The 20577-nt window shown below is 39.8% G+C and overlaps 1 protein-coding gene across 1 annotated transcript in view; it reads right to left on the bottom strand.

Moving 5' to 3' along the window:
- Nucleotides 1–20577, bottom strand: part of STAG1 (STAG1 cohesin complex component) — a 154349-nt gene that overhangs the window by 82901 nt on the left and 50871 nt on the right. Inside the window, exons 5-7 of the mRNA XM_067302030.1 lie at nt 12173–12249; nt 6254–6458; nt 2777–2928 (exon numbers count right to left, since the gene is read on the bottom strand). Coding sequence (XP_067158131.1) covers nt 2777–2928; nt 6254–6458; nt 12173–12249 — 434 coding nt within the window. The remainder of the gene's footprint in view (nt 1–2776; nt 2929–6253; nt 6459–12172; nt 12250–20577) is intronic.

Genomic DNA, 20577 nt, shown 5'->3' with positions numbered 1-20577 from the left:
GGTGCAGGTGATGGGCAGCATGGATAGCTTCCTCCCTCTTTTTTCTGCCTTTTCTACAGGGAGTTTACTGCTGGCTATGAACATCGTAGGTTATCAGCTCTAGTCCAAGTGCAGCACTGGCCGGCCATCCTCTGCAACTGGTGGTTTGGGACGCAGGTGCTGGGGCAAGGCTGGTGTAGGAGGAAAAGCAGAGTTTCAACTGGACCACGTGAGGCCCCTTTTACTTCAATGAGCCCCAAACTGCCCAAGAGATGCTGTTCTGAGCTATTTAAAGATGACAAGTACTTTCTTGAGATCTGTGAATCATTTTCCCAACCGCAAACTAAGGCACGGATATGAATAAATGAAAATCAGCATCAGCATTATCAGTGCCAGTGCTTGTCAGCTCAGCTCCAAACACGTCACTCCCATCACTAAGATAAGGTTAACTTCAAGAGACTTGGGATAGGCAGAGAAAATTCTCCATCTGCCAGATTTCTGCTGAATCTTTTGTGAGCTAACATTTTATAAGACACAACACTTAAACGTATCTTAGTCTCAATAATGAAGTAATGACTTTCTCAAAAACTGGAATTTTCTCCAAAACTACAATTGCTTTCTATACTTTCAACATACTCAAAGTTTATAGATCAGGTACCTATTGAGAGTTGAAGTGCTTAAGTTCAAGCTTCTTGAGAGCGAAGTTCTGCCTTAGGATTCCTGCTCTTACCAATGCAAAGGTCATATAACGCCCTCCCACACTCCCAGCCAGGTAAAAATAAGGGAAACATTCTCCCATTGACACTGCAAACATTGTGTGAAGCTCAAAGAGATATGTATGACGCACAAAATTTGAATTACTACTGGCAACAACTAAAAGACAATATTCTCTATCTTGTGACTAATCATTTCACATAAATCATCCAGTTTAGTTCAAAATGTCATTGACTGAAATAGGAGGAGTCCGTGGAGGAGTACTCTCACATTAGATACGTAGACAGTGACAGGAGAATGAAACACTTCGGAGAAAACTTTCCATCTTTTCTTTTTAGGATTAATTTCCCATAGTTAGCTTGCGTACTATACCTGTATAGCTTTATGGAGACAAACGCATGCTTGTGTATTTGCTTATGAGGGTTTATTATGGCACTACATCAAAAGAATCAACTAGGAAGGTGCCAGCATGGAATACGGTTGTAAATTCAGCATATTTAAACATGGGCAAAAAACAGCATTATGCTAGGAATTCTTATATAGAGCTATTATGCCTTCTAAACGCGCTATATCTACTCTACACAGGTTCTTTACTGGGCTTAACGCCATGTATGTGAGCACACATTCAATCGTCACCATCCCTCTCTAGCTTATTCCTTTGCAACATTTTGATTAGCCTTTGTGAGTAATAACAGGAGAGGGACCAAGCAGGTATGTCAAGAGTTAAGATATGCCAAATGCTCAATCTTTATTCTTCTTTCGGGGTTTCACGTGCCAGCTTGAGCATCAGTGCTTCAAAGTCTCCCCAGAGCAATTATACACTGCACCTCCAAAAGCCATCGAAAGAATAGCTGGAAGGAATAAGTATAGAAGATGTCCACAGACCCAGAGATATGGACCAAGTTCATCAGGGTAATTAGCAACTTTGTCCTTCTCTGGAAATTCAAAGCAGCAGTCAGCATATCTGGAATAGTAACTGTGCTCTAGCTATTTTAACAAAGCAACCGCGCTTTTTTAAATGCTTTAAAAGTTCAATACTGAAGGTTAATAGTTCATTATAAATGTTTTCCTTGCAGTTTGGGCAGGAGAGATGGTTCTTGTTTTATATTTTACTCTATTATTTTTAAGAACTGAAAAGTCCAAATAAAATTGTGTTAAGAATCACAGTGGTAAAATAAGAATAAAAATACATAATTGTAATTATCCCCAGACAAAGACTAGAAAGTCAAGCAATTTAGGGTCAAAGTTATACCTAAAAGAATCCAAGGTGCACATGTGTAAGGCACCCAGACATCCTTAATTTGCCCTGGAGTAAAATAGTAGTATGTATTCAAAAATAATATATTAAAAATAACAAATTTAAATCTAAGTCACATATACTACAATTCTTTAATCAATCTTATGATTTTTGTGTGGCATCTTTACAGATTATGGCTGTTTGGGTGTATTATGCATCCATTTTCTGCTTCTTGTTATCTTTAGATTACTTTTAAGTAGAACTCTAAAACTGAATTTCCTGGGACATAATACTTCATTTCGGGATGATTACAGCTCGGGATGGTTTTGCTCACCTAATGCCAGACTGGTACTTACTAAAAGCGACTTTAATGTCTCCCTAGCTTCTTCTCCCTGAGACCAGGTGCTATAGCCCCCACTCCAGTGTTTCCTGAAAGTAGCTACAAAAAGAAGTACTAATGAGACACTGTGTAATAATTGCAGTGATTAAGGGGAGAAATGGGCAGTGCAGTGAGGGATTACACGTGACTCTCTCTTCAAAATCTTCTTGAATAGTCAAAACAGTTTACTACGTATAACTTCAGACTAATTTTCTTCCTGCCTGGTCATGTATATAAGACTGAGAACACAAACTACCCTGTGTGTGCAGAACAGGGCACAAACTCAAATGTATGGGATAATACAAGATTTTAAAGTGTCGCCCAAAGTAACATGCTTGAGATCACACAAATACTATAGCAGAACTGATCTCTTGTTTCTCACCACCCTACTTAAGTCACAGATCACCTTGGACTTTGTTGGAGGGAGTGCATACGAACTAGGAAAAACCACTGATCTTTTCACTTGCCTCTTTTCTTTTCTGAAGCAGCAGCTCCAATCTTTCATTAGCTCTTTTGCCAATCATTTTGTTTCTCTCAGCTTCGTACTGCCTCTGTGTATTATCCTGATGAATGCTCAGGTTTAAGGCAACATTCACAAGAGCAGTCATAAGCTTCATAGCTGTAAAAGCAAAAGACAGAAGATGACTATTTACCTGCAGTCAGAGCTCAAAAATATTGCCTTGGCAGATCCATACTCAGAAAATAAACAGCTCTTGACCCTGATACACAACCATCTGGGAAGGTACTTCCCACCCAAGCAATACCCAGGCCTCTTTGCTGATCAGAAATGATGGTATATATCGTGTTGACTTTCCCATCTTCTCCAGAAAATCCTGCAATTCCTGAGTGCATAGGGTCAGAGAGTGAGCATGTCAACCTGCAGGATCAGTGTACACCACAAAGCCAGTTACTGTGCAGCTACAGACGTTTCTCTGCTGAGCAGTATCCTAATAGATGCCTCCATATTAAGGAAAACTCTTAACTAATAATTACCGAAGATTACTCAATTTAAAAGGGACCAGAGCACTGGTTCTCTGAAAGTAAGTCTTGCCTTGCTCTAAAGCCAGGTGTATAACTGTAGAAAAATATTATTAGAACTTTATGTGTCCCTTTAGATCTGTTTTCAAAAGTGCTGGGTGTAATACTGTTCATGTATATTTTTCCGTGTTATTTTAGTTTTACAAAAACATTAATAATTGTCTTTCCTATGTTCTGTGTGGTTACACGGCGTATCACATTTTACGATACTGGAAAAGACAGCAAAATAATGCAACAAACTATCACAGCCACTCTGCTAAATACGCAGCATAATATCATTAACAAGAACATTTCACCTGCAGAAGGAAGCCCTGTCTTCAAGGCAAAAGAGCAAGCATGCAAACAGAGATGAGAACTACTCTTAGGGTAACTCAGTCTAATCTTGCTACTGCTCAAAGCCTAGAAGCACCCATAGGCGCTTGTCTTGGTTCTTTGCAATAGTCAATCATTTCTCATTCAATTTGGCTAGCATAGAGGAAAATTGCGAACAAAGACCTCAAGAGCACTCCTCCGAGAACAAATGAAATTCCCAAAGTAAATCTTCATAATCTTTATTTATCGAGACTGAACTCCATGACATCGCGCTGACCTCTGCTCTGCAGGATAGCAACATCATCAAATCTGCAAAAAATTGCCTGAAGGCGATTTGCAGCATCAAACAAAGCTCTCGTGTTTGTTAAAATAAATAAATAAATAAATAGATGAATAAAATGCATCTGGCATGCTAAATCTATCACTGGAAAATGCTGGAGATCTTCAACAGCTCCTAATTCTCATTCAAGCACTAGATATACAATATATCCAATATAAGCAACCAGCAGTACTAGAAACCTTTTAACAACCGAAGCTAGTTGCGATAAACTCAGGCCTTAGCATTTACTTATACTTGCTTGGGGTTTCTAGCTACATAATTCATTTTGAACGGTGGCAGCTATTTCTGCTATGCAGCACACTTCTTGTGTCGCGCCTCTAAGGCTTCAGTCAAGCCTCTCAAACTTTCCAAACATTACCTGTCCCACACAAGGACGAATCGATTCAAAAAAAGAGACCAGAGCACCTACATGATTATTCTCACTCCATGATCTCTCTCCTATAAAACAACCCATCACCAGCTAAGCAAATCAGGATCACCTGGAACTGAAGATAGCATCAGCTGGACAGGAACTCAGTTTCCATCTCAGTTTAAGTAATAGGCAGAGATTTCCAGTGGGTTATCCGCACATCACACAGCGTTCACATTTGAAGACTGAATTTGCAGAGGCAAACTCCGAACATGGAAACTTATACCTGCATTATTCATGTTTTTAACATCCCAAGTCACGGAATAAGGGAAAGAAGGCAAAGGGACATGTTTCCAAAGGAGTTCAATTATCGTGAGTTGAGGGTTTTGTTTTTAAATTTTAAATCAAACTCCAATCATATCTGGAGTTGGTTTGGTGGTATCATTGGAAATCTGTCTCTCACTTAGATTCATAGTGAGACAAGAACTCTAAAAAAAACCCCCACTGGTTTCACTTGTGGGTATTGACCATTTGGAAACCTGATTTCTTACAAAACTGTAAGAAGCTGATTGTGCAAAGACTAACTAGATCAGTAACAAATGATGGCAGTAGAAATATCCAGATTATGACAAATGTCTCCTCTAAAAGCTTCAAACGTTTGGAAAGGCCTATGAACAGTCTAGGGAGAAAAGTTCCCCCACCTGATTTAGCTGAGCAGATGAGATCAGTAGAAGGATACCACCTGACACACCTGGCTTTAGACCCCTACCTGTGAGCTAGCCATCCTAGTAATGCTTTATGACCAGAGAGAAAGGGGTACTTCCAGAGAGCAACTCATCCATCTTAAAGAAGACATCTGATACAGGTCAGATGAAACATGCTCTTCTAGCCTATGGCTATCTAACGATATAACCAGCGCCTTGCTCAGGTGTAGGCAGAGGTGTTGTACAGTGTGGTGATGCTGGAGGTAGAAGACGACAGTGAGATCTAGAATTATGGCTGAGTGTTCCCAAGCCTTATGCTTCTCAGGAAGGGAGGCAAAGATTTTCTTTCTTTGGTGGACTGGAATTCTTTTTTAATACAATTTTGTTGACACTTAATTAGAATCAATTTTTGATACGTAATTACGAAGACATGCTATACAAGAAATGAGCAATTTATAAAGAAACACAAGACATAAGCATGCCACTTTTGATTTACAGGATTCACTTGAGTCCCCTGGGCATGACAGCAACCTCTGAGACCAAGTGCCTGGGCACACTCAGATACAGTAAGAGGTATCTGAAACAATTTGAGAGTGATGAAATCAATCCCCAAAGCTGTCAGGTGGACCGACCTGACATCACTAGATTGCTTTCATAATAACTGGCAATTAACACAGATATAAATCTAACTTTCAAAAGTGTCTTCACTGCCTCCTGCTTCACCCTCTGAGCTACATGGCTACAAATAAGTGGTTCCAATTTTTAGGATTGCAAAACAGATTTCACAAACACTAATTCATACACTATTGTTATTAATAAAGCATTCAGATGACATTAAAATAACAAGTCCACAGAGTAAACTCTGCAATATAAACCATTCAAATAAATATTACACAAATAAAGCATCTCTACTGAATATTTGAACACATTACTGAATGATTACCTGCATGCATGTGTTTACACATACATACATATATACACATATGTGTATATGAATATATATACACATCTCAAATAAAAAGGAAAACTGTATTTTAACTGTAGTTATACCATGTATGGTAGTTGATTTGAGCATGCTTTCCAGAGTTCTCAGTGTTGGTCAAATTCCTCTCAAAATTACCGCTATCAAAATGAGCGGTCATTTTAGGAGCAGCTAAATAATAACATCTCTTTTGGAAATTCTCCATGCCAGGTTACTTACCAGCTAACGTACTAGTGTGCCTGAAAGCCCGCACCTGGGAGTCTGACAAACCGGTCAGAAGAGAGATCACCGTGTCCATCATGTATTCGTCGTAAATGATGCTGTACTGACACTGTCGAATGAGCACTCCAATGAACTCACAGAAATTGGATCGAAACTTTTTCCACTGTGGCCCAGGCATGGTAAGCGGATAATCACCACTGTCCTGAAAAAAGAGAAAATGAATATACTAAGTATTAAAAGTTTTCCCATTTAATTTATCACCACTTTCATTCTGGGCTCTGCATAGTCCAAAATGTGCATCCAGACTTAATTCTCCTCCTTGTGTGCCAGGTTAGGAAGGAGGACAAAGGACAGGGAAGGAATATTTCAAAGTCTTCAAGGTCAAAACCTAAAGGAAGGCTTGTGTGACTGCAGGTTTGTGTCGTTCGCCGCCCCACTCCCATCCCACGGCAATATGCTAAACAACTGGTTACCTCTGCCCACAAACTCCGCTTTACTCATATGACATTTACAATTGCGATCTTATCAGAAAGTAAAGATTGCCCTTTCCTGATTTTATGAACTTACCCTTTTTCTAGTGATTAAACCTACTTTATGACAGAAGCAATGGAAATTGCACTGCAGATTTGTATACCCCACCCAAGTTCATACACCCCATTTTCCAGCGATTATTGCAAGACTGCCGTGAGCATGTGAACTCTCAGTTCAATTAAGTTTAACTCCTCTCCAAGACTAATAATTTCTCACTGTTCTTACCTCAAGCAATACAGCATTTCAGTGACCTCCCATAATTAGAAAATGCTTTTTTCTTTCCGCTCTCCAATGAAAACCACTAACCATAAACTCCCTGTCATCTGATGTGTAAGCCAGCTCCAGACTCTGCAGAACCCCAAAGCAGTGACGCTCCATCCCGAGTCTCTCCCCCATGATAAGAAGTCGGTAGTGTCAAGGTCAGTCCATTCGGGCATTTTTATTCTGCGTTTTTGTGAACAGCAAGCAGTTCTGCTCTCTTGGGACTTGTCTTATTGCGCAGACTGAACCGTGTAAAGCCAGTAGCTTAAGTGTAGAGGAGCTGTAATCAAATAACCTTTTATCTAAACTTCATCAAACACATTGCCCTACAGCAAAAATCTACCTAATTTAACTAAATCACAGACATTTCAGTTCTACTAACATAATGATTGAAGTCGCAAAGGCAAGCGCTCAAATGTTAGAAAAAGACAAAATTAGGAGAGGGCCTTAATGACCCTACTGTCTCATTCATTGCAACGGCTGAATGGCATTATCTTAATGAGCATTTTTTATTTTTTTTTAATCTTTGTGCACCCAATTTGAGACAAACAGGAGCTTAAAAAAAAAAAAAAAAAAGAGAGAAAGAGAGAGAGAATTCAGAGAGTTGTAAAGCTCTTGACATAGTTAAAGGTATCTCCTAACACATTCAACTGTAGCTGTGAGTCCTGAGAACTTCTGCAAATCAGACCAAAGTGTTTCCTAGTAGAAACCCAGCTAAGAATATAGTCTAAAATATGTAGCGCTGCACAGGACATTTCCCACAGAATGATGCTGTCGCATTTCTGGCATCCAAATAGCAAAGCACAGGGATGTCAGTGGAAGTCCCTGTCTCCAGTCAAACCTGCGGCAGCAGTGAACAAGGTTATTTTCATCACTTCCAAGTCCTGCACAACTGTCTTTTCACTGATGATGAAGAAAACTAATATACCAATTCCTTCCACAGATGCTGAAATTAAGACCAACAGCCTGCTGATTACTGTGGCACTGAAAGAAGAACGCAACTATCTTGAAAATGTAGAGAAAGCAGCAAATCTGCGCATCTTCAATGGAAATCAAGATATTTTCTGGGCAGCACACTGTGCTAACGAACAGAAGATGCAAGATTTTACCCCAGCTAGTACTGCACTTGTACTCCTTTTTCCTATTAGCTCTAGGCTTGTAGGAAAGATTTATCATAGCACAAATATGAAAATGGGTACTTCGCACCACCTTCACACACCAGTGTGCCCCTTTTCACCCTAATCTGACACAACGCACCTGGCATTTTCGGTACCTTTTGGTACAGGGAGGAAAATATGCCATTAAAGTGGACACTCTCCATCTGAAAATGGCAAGTCTACAGATTTAAAGTGAAGGTAGGTTGGGCTGGTAGAACTGTCCTAATGCTTTTGAAGAAAGCCCCATCAACTTTCTCACCCTCCTTCGCTCCCTCACCCCCAAGCAGCCAGACCAGGATATTCTCATGTCTCTTATTTGTCGATTCTCTGCCTTCAGCCTTTGAATGACACTTGGACTGAAATGGGATCTCAGGGAATGAGAAGGCAGCAGGGCAAGGAAAAGACTCTGAGGCCAAGAGTCCTAGGCAGCAGCTTAGTCTCATGAAGACACTGTAGGGGATGACATGAAGAATTGAGAGGGCTGGTCCCCAAGTATGCAAAAAATGGTGGCACTTTACTGAGATAAATCATGATAAACTGGCCTGGCCACCACTATCGGCCCCTTTCCAGCTCCCTTTCCTTCACTGCTTACTATAGACGTAAAAAAAGACAGAAAGGAGAAGAAAAAGAAGGCTGCAGTGGCAGGATGGGCTCAAGGAGGCAGCCTAGCTGGTCTGCACAGGGTCAGGGGAACACAGCCACCATCGCGGCTGGAAGGAGGCAAGCAGCAGATCTCCTTCTCCAGCAAGCTGGGAAGTCTCAAGAGGATCTGCCAAACTGAGCTCGAGTTGCCCTTACCCAAAGGCTTGGCACTGACGAGTGGTGTCTGCTACCAACAGTTCTCCCAGAAACAAATGACTGTAATTTTAAAATCTGCTCAAGACTGAGAAAGACTTTTTCACTTCATTATGCGCTTTACCCTGAACACTAATGTAAGCTGCTCGTAGTGCCATTCCTAAATGTTTTTATTTTGGCAGGTCTCTCTTGTGATATACGATGTCCCGCCAGGCCCAGAGCAATCTGAAATATTATTAGCAATATGAACAAATAGGTCATAAAATGATGACAAACTTACCATGCTGTGACCATCAGATATATGAACATCAGTAGAAAACTGCATTAAAACGCTAAAATGTTTGCCATTGCCAGCATGGTATGACTTGATTCCACATCTCAAAATATTTACAGGGTTGGGGTCTAAGATTAACAATTTCACACTTTTATACTAAAACCCACAAATTCTTTCACAAACTCTTTCAAGTATTAAGGAACAGAATCCTTTAATTTAGAGAAATTTTAGACAACGGAGAAAGAACGTTTACATACTAGTAACTATAATTCATTGATGTATCTTGCTTATATACACATTCATACTGTGAATAAGCACATTTGGGGGAGACTTCCCCCCTGCCTTTTTTGGGGGTCCGATATCTTTCCTTCCTGCCCTCCCAAGATGACTATTCTTGACAAAAACAACCGAGTCCTAAGCAAGAAAAAAGTAACCTATATACTTTCCAAGCTGTGGTATAGCTATGCACTTTGGATGAAAGCAAGACCCTCTTTTTCTACACCAGCAAAATAGGAGTTTTTATTACCGGCCTTTTTATGGAGAAATACTAGGGAACAGCCATCACCACACAGGAACTAAGTAACAGAAAAGCAGCTGTGCAGGAACCTGCTGCGAGAGCTCAAAGGTGGGTGAGATGCCCTAGAAGGGCTAATCTAGCTCCGCAGCGTCTCTGAGGAGTGTTTCTACTACCTGCTCAGCGCGTACGTTGAGCTGTATTTCTGCCTTTGTCGGACATAAAGCAATTGCAAAACCACACAGAGTTGGTGTGGTTATTGGGCAGAAGCAGCCTGATAGTTTCTGAGATCCACCACAGCATGGTCTCATCCACATGGATGAGAGATGAGAGTATCTCTTAGAGCACCTATATTCACAGAACACAAAATCAAGTCTTTGCAGGAGAAAATTGCCCCTTTTTTTTTTAATACCAAAACCAGTAGGTTTTTTTGAGGCATGCTGACTACATGTACATTTACGACTCTTTACTCACAACTTATTTCAGGCTTCCTTTAAAAGGCTTTAAAAGGCTTCTTTTCAGCTTCTTCACTTTTGAAATAAAATGTTTGTAAATGTATATAGTTAAATTACATTGATTAATTCAACGATCTGGCATCTCGTACGCTTTATGTGATCCAGCTCATGCAAATACAGTGAAAGCACCGTCTGGATTCTGTGGAAGTTGGAGACCACAGAAATGTTTATAGTACCAGAGACAGCTTTGAGGACACATGTCACAGCCAGCTCTTCCTATTGCCCTAAATTTTCCAGCAACCAGCTATCTGCGTCAGTGCTTGATAGGGGGGTTTTGAGAAATACTTTCTTCTGTCAGCTGTGGGACCATTCTCCCTTGGGCAAAATTCACGTTCTTTGGCTTTTTTACAGCACCCTGCCCATTTGACTTTGCACAACGGGGCTTGCTTAGAGGCACTATCCAATGCTGCTTTCAAATTACACTAGCAAAAATTCATTGCATTTCATTAACTTTTGTTGGGTGATGTTTTAAGGAGCAAAAATAATTCAGCCGGAATGTAGCACAAAATTGATACAATCCCTTTGCTCTTCACTGTACACCTACACTTGATTCACCGTACCCTACCCAACCTGTGCACAGCGGCTCCAACTCAAACTCCTCAGCACAGCAAAAGCAGTATCCACACAGTTAAAGTTAAGCACATATTTAATATTTTGTTGCATAGGGCCATGAATTTCCATGAAGATGGAAATACTGCAGAGGCTACTCCTGAAAGAGAGCAGCATTCATAATTATGCTTTTCCAGATCAATTTTTGAATCACAGCCTTGGCCTTCCATTTAGGATTGGTCAGAAAAAGACACTGCAAAATGCAAGAAAATGCAGATATTTCAGTGTTCGTTTTCCTTGCTAAATAAAATGAAAACTCAGAATACTGAAGCTTTTTCATACGTCAAAAAAAATCAAAGAACTTACAGCTTGAAAATCTCAAAGCTAAATATTAGGAACATTAAATTTATTTTTGATGGAAGATGTCCAATCTGAATTGAAACATATTTATTTCAAGCAAAATGTTTACATCTGTTGAAAGAATATTACTTCCTGTAAGGCTGCTCCAAAATGGTAATTTTCATGTCAAGCTAATATTTGATTTAAACTGCTACTTCAAAAGAAAAAAAATATTAATTTGCATGCAGAACACAGCCCAGAACGCCCCTAATGCCTAGCTGCAGTCCTGCCTTGAGCATCTGCGATTCTTCACTGCGTGACGGCGGTTTTGAGGGGTCGACTGCAGAATCCAGACCGCCACCACCAAGTTCATGGGCTGAGAAAACTCTCTACAGATCTTCCTACTGCTTCCTCTTATTAATCTCTCTGATACAGTCAAGCGCGATACCTGCATAAGGACCGACGAGGATATCCCATGACCAATGCAAAGATACATGGCAGGACTTACACGGATGCACGCACCCAGCCTAGCTCTTGCAGAGCCACCCACTACCTTTGCACAATATTTCTCAGACCTGGCCAGGCTCTCTTACCACTCTGGATGCGAGCTTGCTCCATGCTGTGGCGGGATAACACCTTTATGTTCTCAAACTGACGAATCACAAAAAGTTCAGCACCGGTATTTCAGCATTTGGGGCCCACTCACTCTTCAACACAGCCTTTGCACCAGCAGTGGCTATGACTGCCCTTTCGAGATATTTCATTACTTTGTTTTACCATTATTACTCTTTCCTCAAGCCCGCGTTGACTTGATATTTCTCATCCGACAGTCTAAATTGCCACTTTGCTTGAGTTTACTCCATCAGCGCAGTTTCTTATATTGAGACACTGCTTATTCACTGGTTTCTTACCCACCGCATTTTTATTAAATAAATAAATAAATAAATAAATAAATATAAAAGCACTGTTTCTATACTATACCTCATCAAATTCTTCAGTCATCTTCCTTATGATTTCTGCGTTTTGCATGTTCCTGAACATTTCAATTCTTACAGTACCTGTGATATAACGAAGGAACAAAAGAAATTAACACAACTTGGTTTTGTTAGGTCAAAATATCAATCTCTAAGTTTTTCTGCTGCTAAACTTACAGCTCAATAATACGTATGAAAGAACATATAATAGCAATGTTACCGGAAGCATATTGAACAAGACTGTCTCTTGAAGAAATGGGTAAAAAAAGAATCATTTGTCCTGTAAAGTGCTGTCAGACTGGGAGTTAGTAAAATTTTCAATCTTTTTACTCTTTACAGCTGAGCAGATGTGATCCAGGAGCAATTAAACAGGAATGTAGCACTCATGCCATGTCTGCAGTTACTAAGTGTTTTTAATTTTGTGTGCAAAATCAGATGAAAACCGTCCTTCAGTTCGACAGCCAGCGCTGGCACTGCTCCACTTTTCCCGATGGGTCAGTGGGGTTACAGGAGGGATTTCTCCGGAGGGATTTCCCCGCTGCTCAGCTCAGGACCAGCACGGCCTATCCACGCAGGCGCAGCACGGGCTGAAGGAGCTGCAGCCGTGGCACGACGGTCAGCTAGTTTCTCCGAAACCGAAGGCTCCAAAGGGCTCCAACAAGACGTGAACCAGCCCAGGACCAAAAGCAGCAACTGCATTTACGTTATATTTACGTTATGGATTATCCCACTCCCCCACGTTGCCCAAACAGTGAAGCTGACAGGATTAAAATTCCATTTTGAATAGGACAAAGCTATTAAAATGAACGGACTATAATGCGATAGCAGTAAACAAAAATTTGTGTTAACTTGATGCTAAATACAATCAGTATAAACAAATAAAATATTTTTACACCATGTTATTGTCTTGTCAGCTAAACATTATCCAATCTCCAATCATATGGCACAAGTCAGCGTAGAGTTGTTGGATTTTTTTGTCACTGCTTGATCTTCTTTTGTTAATGGAGGAAATGCAGAAAAAGTAAGCAAACTTCAGAGCTACAAACCTCACCCCAAACTTGCTAATATTACGAAGGAGAGGCATCCTTGCTATTGCAAAAAATTCAACTGGATCAATGATCCACCATCTGGCTCCAAAATACAAACCATAACAGTAGAGGCTTAACAGCTAACAATATTAATTCCTGTAAAAAGGCTAAATTAAGACAGAGTTAAGCATATTAATTATCGTGGAAATGTTTTAATTCCTCTATTTTATTCCTTCAAAAACAAGCATTAGAAACATATGCATTTGAAAATAAGCAAGCACAGTTACAGTTCACCAGATTTCTGTATTTTAATAGGAGTACTGTTTTACAATACTGCTTAAATCTTGATTTCTTCAATTGGTAGTGCTTCTTCATGAAGTAATATTCACTTGTTATCTATTTCATACCAGACTGTCATTCTAATAATGGTGTTTGAAGTCTGTGCACGGCGATTTCCTTATTTTTCATAAAGAATTAGTAATGTGATCTATTAATATAAATCAAGGAACCCAAGAGAATATTACCATATGATATGTGAAGATCTGTTTTATCAGCTTTGAAATCAGTTCTAATTGTAGTTATACTTTAAATCTTTCCCCCAATATTGAAAGTTTTGTTTTTAGTAAGTGAAACAGTTGCAGTATGTTGACTAGTTAACAGCTGTTCTTGGGAATCCATCTCAACTGCATTAATAGCTTTTCTCTCACGGAGTGCTGTCATCTCTTCTTCTTTTTAATGGTAATATAACCCTCTCTGAATAAGTAACCTTTGTTATTTTATTTCTTCTATTTCCAATTCTATTCCCATCTATTTATATCTTCTGTTAATAACCTTAAGCAGCATTCATATCATATCTAAGCATGTTACTTTGTCAGAAAAAGCAAAAATACTGTAGCTAAAACTCCCTGTTAATTCACTTCCCTCAGTTCAAGCCTCTCTCCGATTCAGTGCAGTCCTGTTTCAGCTCTCTATACCTTTTCCCCCTGAGGATATAGGATCTAATTATACTGTGGTCACTACCACTTAGCGGCTTAGATATTGTCACTTCTTAAATGACCTCCTGCATGTTACTTAACAATCAAGCCGAGAATAATTCTGCCTTGAGCAACTTCTCTAAAGCAATCCGTTTCAGGAGGTGACTGCTTAAAGCGCTCATTTTTTTTATTTGCAATGTTGCTATGTAATATATTTATGAACAGGCTTGTTAACCCCTCCTTTAATCCAGCGGCTCTGCAGGTGCAATAATGGCGCTCCAAGAACGCCGGTGGCTTGAACTGGCTGCACACGCCCAACGTGTTACCATCAGACCAGAAACGGCATGGCCTGTTCCCCCAGACCAGATACAGGAGAGGCTGCACCCCGGGACCACAGACCACTGGCAGCTTCCTTGGAGTTACGCAAACTCTCGACATCTCCCACGGATGCTGGCGTGGACACGAGCAAACGTGGGCAAGGAAGCAACTCAAGACTAAAAAGTCAACAGACAGAAGGTAAGCCCCCGGTCTTCTGCCAAATAAGTATTAATCGTATGAGACCTTAACCTCTCCCAATCATAGAGATTGGAAGAATAGTAGGAAGGTGACTGGTAACCAGAAGAAAGATCTATAAAGGCATCAGGATGAAGACATTGGCAGATTTGAACTGCAAAGTATAATATGAGAAAAGGTAGTACACTCTTTTGCATTAGCTGAAAGTCAAAAGTTGGGAGAGCGCTGTGAAGTAACCTGGACTGCTGAAATTGCCGAGAGAGGGCAAGTTTCATAAAGAACCTGCAAGGATGGACGATGAATACAGAATTGCTGGCTGTGCGACGTTTCCTCCCCGATATCATTCAATGGGCATTTCCTGCACCTTTCTCCACACTTACCGTTTGGATCATATGAAAGAAAGAATTAATTTCCACAATGTCCGTAAGTGCAGTTTTTAGTTCATTAACATTTTTGAGACAACTATTTTTTGCAACACTTTTGGGCTGAATTCTCAATGCTCAACTTGGGACATGGTGTACTTTTTACACTTCAGTTCCTGTTCAGAGAGGAGAGCAGCCTGACACTAAGCAGAAATTACAAACCTGTAAAAAAGTTTACTTCATGTGACTAGCTCACCATCACATAGGGACATTAAGGCAGATCTTCTCTCCTTGGAATCGATGAGAGTTAATCATTAATCTAAACAGAAGCAGTACTGGGCCAGCTGAACCACATTCAAATAGGCTTGTAGGCTCCTGAATCCCATCAGGGCTCCTAATTTTCCACCAATTTCTGTGCATGAAAATTGAAATGCTTTACTCAAAATCAGAAGTCAGGGCTCTAAAAAGAAATTTGTCTAAATATTTAGTTGAAATTGTAGCAGATGCCAGAATAGAAGACTTTTACTTATCTATTCCCCAATTCTTCCTGTTGCATTTGCTCTCTGTTGCCCAACCCCTGCCACAAATGAGGCAGGTAATCAAAAGCGAGTATGTTCCTATGAAGCACAGCCCCAATCATCCTTGAACAGGTTCAGACTATGAACTCTTACTGAACGAATCCGTAAGAATCCCAAGGAAAAAAGAAGTATGGTCTCATGCAATTAAAACCTGATCAACTGGAGAATGACAGGAAACGATACTAGGAAGAATTCTGATGGTTCATCAACCCTCCCAGTGAAGGCAGAATCAAATTATATAATGGGCCAGTTCCTGAAACATGTTCAAATGTGTTTTCTGAAATTTCTCCGCAATGTTAACCCTTGATTGCTCATGTGACCCACAGTATACGCAGAAAAAGTGTATTCTCTTCATCTTTCTGATTATCTGTCATAAATTTGAAGATGGTTAGCACATCTCCCATAAGTCTTCTCTTCTCCAGATCAAATAATCACAGTTCATAAAATCACAGAAATGTTTGCTGGAAGAGACCTCTAGAGATTTTTCATCCACCCTCTTGCTCAGAGCAGGACTATCAGATGAAGGCAGCTGTGGCTTTTTCTAGCTGAGTCTTGAAAACCTGCAAGGATAGAGACGACCCCATCATGGCTCTTGGTACCTGATACAGTGCTGCACCAGCCTCCTGGGGAAGAAGATTTTCTTAATGCCCAATCTGAGCCTTCCAAGTTGAAATTTGTGACTGATGCTCCTTGTTATATCATCTGCCATTAATGAGAACTGTCTCCATCAGCTCCCCTTCAAATAACTGTAAGTTGCTACTAGATAGCCTGTTGGCATCCTCTTTTCCAGACAAACAAACGTGGCTCCTTCTAAAGCATAAATATTATACAAGACAAAGATTCAGCAGCAACCTTCTTTTCCTGAATTTTGAGATCTTGATTTTGTGACAAATTTTTCCATGTAATTTTCTTTTCTTTGAATTAAACAGAAAAGACAAAGACCAGAAATGTTACAGAGAACTGCACACATCCCAGCGTGAGTCTTAAGCAGTATCAGAAACATTATATGCACAGAGCAGACCTTCACCAGGCAGCAGAGAAAAATGGCAAATAAAGTCATTAGTTATCTTGTCATCACAAACCAATACTTGAGCGTAGAGACATGCTTTACCATAGCAACGCAATGTTAAACCTGAGAAAACCTGCAATCAAATCTCGGTTCCAGACTGGGGGAAACTTTGGTTGTTACAGTCCTTTCATCATTTCTATGACCTGTTGGTACTTTCTCCTCCCACCGCCTGCCTGCCACCTCCAGTTCCTCCTCTGGGCTCATTACGCATACAACGATGGCACATACATATAACACACAAAGTAATTAACGGAGACGGCAAGAGGCATGTTCAAAGGGGCCACTACTGAAGCATTTTAAATCTTATCTCCTCTATAATACAAGGCACAGAAATTCGTAATTGTTCTGGTTTGAAGAATTTAAAAATAAGGAAGAAAACACTTTTTTTTTTTCTTATTGTCATTCCAAAAAACAGCTGAACTGTTTCTGCTGAACTTTCAAAACCAAATTCAGCCTAAGGCAGACACCCAGTATGGAACCTCAATCTAAATCTGTTAAAGTTTACTACAATGGAAACTGACTGAAAATAATCACATTAATAACGCCTATAGCTATAAGCAGGATCAATAAGGACCATCAAAAAACGCCAGTTAAACTGGGAGGACTTACTAATCGTTTTGCCTACTGCAAGGCTCACTGCAAAAAATGGTAGAATTCTGGTATCAAATCTGTGCAATTTCTTCTACCCAAATTCAGGGATAGTTGTTTTATCTTTAGAGTGAACATTTCCATACCACACTTAGGAGTTCAGAGTTCTGAATGGCATTAGCAAGTTGATAACCTTTTTTGATGATTGTTCTGCATGATTTGAACTGTCCATCTCTTAAAAAAACAAAACAAAACGTAATTTGATCCAAAAGACACCAGTGAAGGTAATAATTCCCTCATTACAGGCACAGGAACCAAAACACCAAAGGCTGCTTGAAATTGTTACAAAGAGGACAATGAAATGTGCCAGCAATAATTCAGTTATTTCCCCTCGATGCAAGAAATAAGCATGGACTTTCTTAGTAAAAAGTGATAGAAACTTTTAATAACTATTGTGAAGAAACTGCATCCTATGCAATTCCTGATCTCCTAGTTATGTGTGAGCATTTGCTATTTGCTTAAATTACCCTGAGTATCAGAAGAATGAGAAATGGAAAACAGAAATCCAGGAGAGACCCAAGGAACTGCCTACCATTAAATCTGATTGCTGTGCCGGACTGGAAGATGAGGTCCTACAGAGCTGGTAGGCCTCTTCAAGGGTTGATGGTGTTTTTGTACAGTGACTCTTCACAAACCACTTGGAGCTCTGTACAGCACGTTTTAAGTTTATGCAACATATTTACATTTTTAAAATCCTATAACGAACTCCCTCATCTTAAGTGTTTAAAGAAGTTGACATGGAATAAGAGAGGAAGTTTTTAGATTAAAAGATAAGAAAGTGAGGGCAGAAAAAATTGGTGTTTTCAGAATTGAACAAAGCTATCAACAGATCTTTCTAAGGATCTAAGGATCAGTGCTGCTATAAATATGCTAAATAGCAGAGATAAATGCTCTGAAAGAAAGGATGAATAATGGAGCTGACAAAGTTTGCTGGGGACAAAATTACTTAGAACATCTAGAGGTAAAGCTGACAGCTAATATTGCCAAAAGATTTCTGAGTAATGAAACTGATAAAACGGCAAATAATGCTTTTTGGGAAAAAGTACACATTCCACAAACTAGCAGGAGAAAAAGAAGTAGGACTGCATAATTTAAAGGATCCAAAAATAGTACACTTCATGTATTCAAGTCTTAAAACTTTGATAAAGGAAACCCCTTCACTTTTGAGTTTAAGGTAGCTAATACTGTTTTGGTATTGCTCTACAGTTATCTGCATTCAGAAGCAGTAAGCTGCTTTTCATCTTGATGTTAATGCCCCTGACTTTGAATAACAGAAGCCACATAATTCTTAACTAAGCCATTAAACTTGCAATGTAGTATTTGTACAGAATGACTTCACAAAGTAGATCTTTTCAGGCTTTGGTGGCTTGAAGTACTGACTCTCACAAGGCACACACACCTTTTTGTCAGGCAACTGCACACTCGAACAAGAATAAGTGTCATGAACACGAGGAAAAGCTTTGGAGCCTCTGCTACCCTAAAGGCAGTGCTTTGTTCCTTGTCAGGTCTTAATGCATCTGTACGTTGAATGGTGCACGGCTGCGGGGACACTTATTCTTGAGAAGAGAGGGAAAACTTCTTTTTCAAAGAATAGCGAATACTTGCTCCTCTGTTTGCCCTTATTTCTTTTTTCTGTTGTTTGGGTTTTTCCCTAATTCTGTATATACTTTTGGAAGTGGGATGACCAGAACTGCATTCAGTGCCCAAGATGCAGATGCAACATGAGTTTATGAGGTAGCCTGTTTGTTTTTTTTTTAATATATATACACACAAACATTTCTCCTTTATTTCTAATTCTTAACTTTGCCTTTCAGAGCACTTCCAAGCTGATATTTTCAAATTATTCACAACGACAGCAGGCTCCAGGAACAAAACTTGAGTAACCACAATTTATCATTGCATATGTGGAAACCAACTTTGGCTTCACGCTGTCAGAGGTTGCTCAAATCCAACAACAGAAACCTAGGCAGTTTGGAGGTAAGGCTGAAAGCAAGTGCAAGATATAATCATGTAAATATTTGAATTAGGTGCCCAAGTCCCTTTAGGTATACCTATTCTTTCAGAGTACTTTTATCAAAGACTCTTTTCAGATCTAGACTCACATCCATCATCTGCGCTGTCAACACTCAAGCACATAAGCTTCCCTCTTATGTGAGGGTGAGGCCAAGGACAGCAGCATGTGACCGTGGGCCAAAGCTCTTTCCCATTAAAACTGAATGGACAGTAAGAAAAAAGGAGTCAACTGTACCACAAGTCTCACCAGCAACAAATACAATGAAAAAACACCCTAAGTGCACTGTGAACACCTTAAGTCTGAGCTAGAGTCAAGCTCAGAACCAGCCATTCGGCTGGAGAGTGCATAGGTCACAGGGCCCAAAAATGCTGAATCCTGCTTGCAAGCTCACTCTTCATTTTACAGTATGGATATGGCTATAGGTTTTGAAAACGTAAACTTTGGACATAGGCACTTAATAACTTATTAAACAACTAAGTTATTCTGTGGATTTTGCCCTGTCTTTCTTAGCTAAAGCAGAACACTCACAGAAATACATGCAAGCTCGGCAGAGTTTAACACCAGCTTGTTTTGAACCCAAACATAAGCACAGTAAGAGAGCATTAAAGTGTAATAGGCAGTTTTGTACCCAGTGGCCCAGTAAAAATATTATTGCCATTGCTAATAACAGGTCACAGGCATTATGATAACTGTGCTGCCTGTTAACCATGCACAGCCCTGTCCTGGCCTGTTAGGCGAGTTATCAACGTGCTGTGAGATCTTGCTGAGTGAACTGAACCTTGGTGCCATGTGTCTCTTGTTATGATGTACAGTTTAAGTGTGGGATAATAAACAGCAAAGTCCTTGAAAATACGGGATCTGTCTGAACTGAACTGAACTCAACCAAGACCAATCACTTTGTATCAGTATTTTGTCCTTAAAATGTACCACCACTACCTGTGTGCCATCTACAAGATTTTGCAACAATTACAATATATCCCAGAGTAGTTTTGAAAATACTGAACAGTTCTTTAAGGAAAAAGAATAGATCTCTGTTCCACCACGCTGGAAGAGCCTTCATATACTACAGATTCCTTATTATGCTTTCTTCTGGATAGATAAAAAACATTTTAATCCACCAAATTTGAAAGTAGTAAGTAGATTACTTTATGTTTACTTAAAAGCAGATGGTTAACTCCTGCTCTGTTTCCCATCTTTTCACCACGTTTGTCCATGCAAGGACAAAC

The sequence above is a fragment of the Apteryx mantelli genome, chromosome 9, assembly GCF_036417845.1.
Source record: "Apteryx mantelli isolate bAptMan1 chromosome 9, bAptMan1.hap1, whole genome shotgun sequence".
NCBI classification, from domain to species: Eukaryota; Metazoa; Chordata; class Aves; order Apterygiformes; family Apterygidae; genus Apteryx; species Apteryx mantelli.
This window is presented reverse-complemented; position numbering and strand designations above follow the sequence as displayed.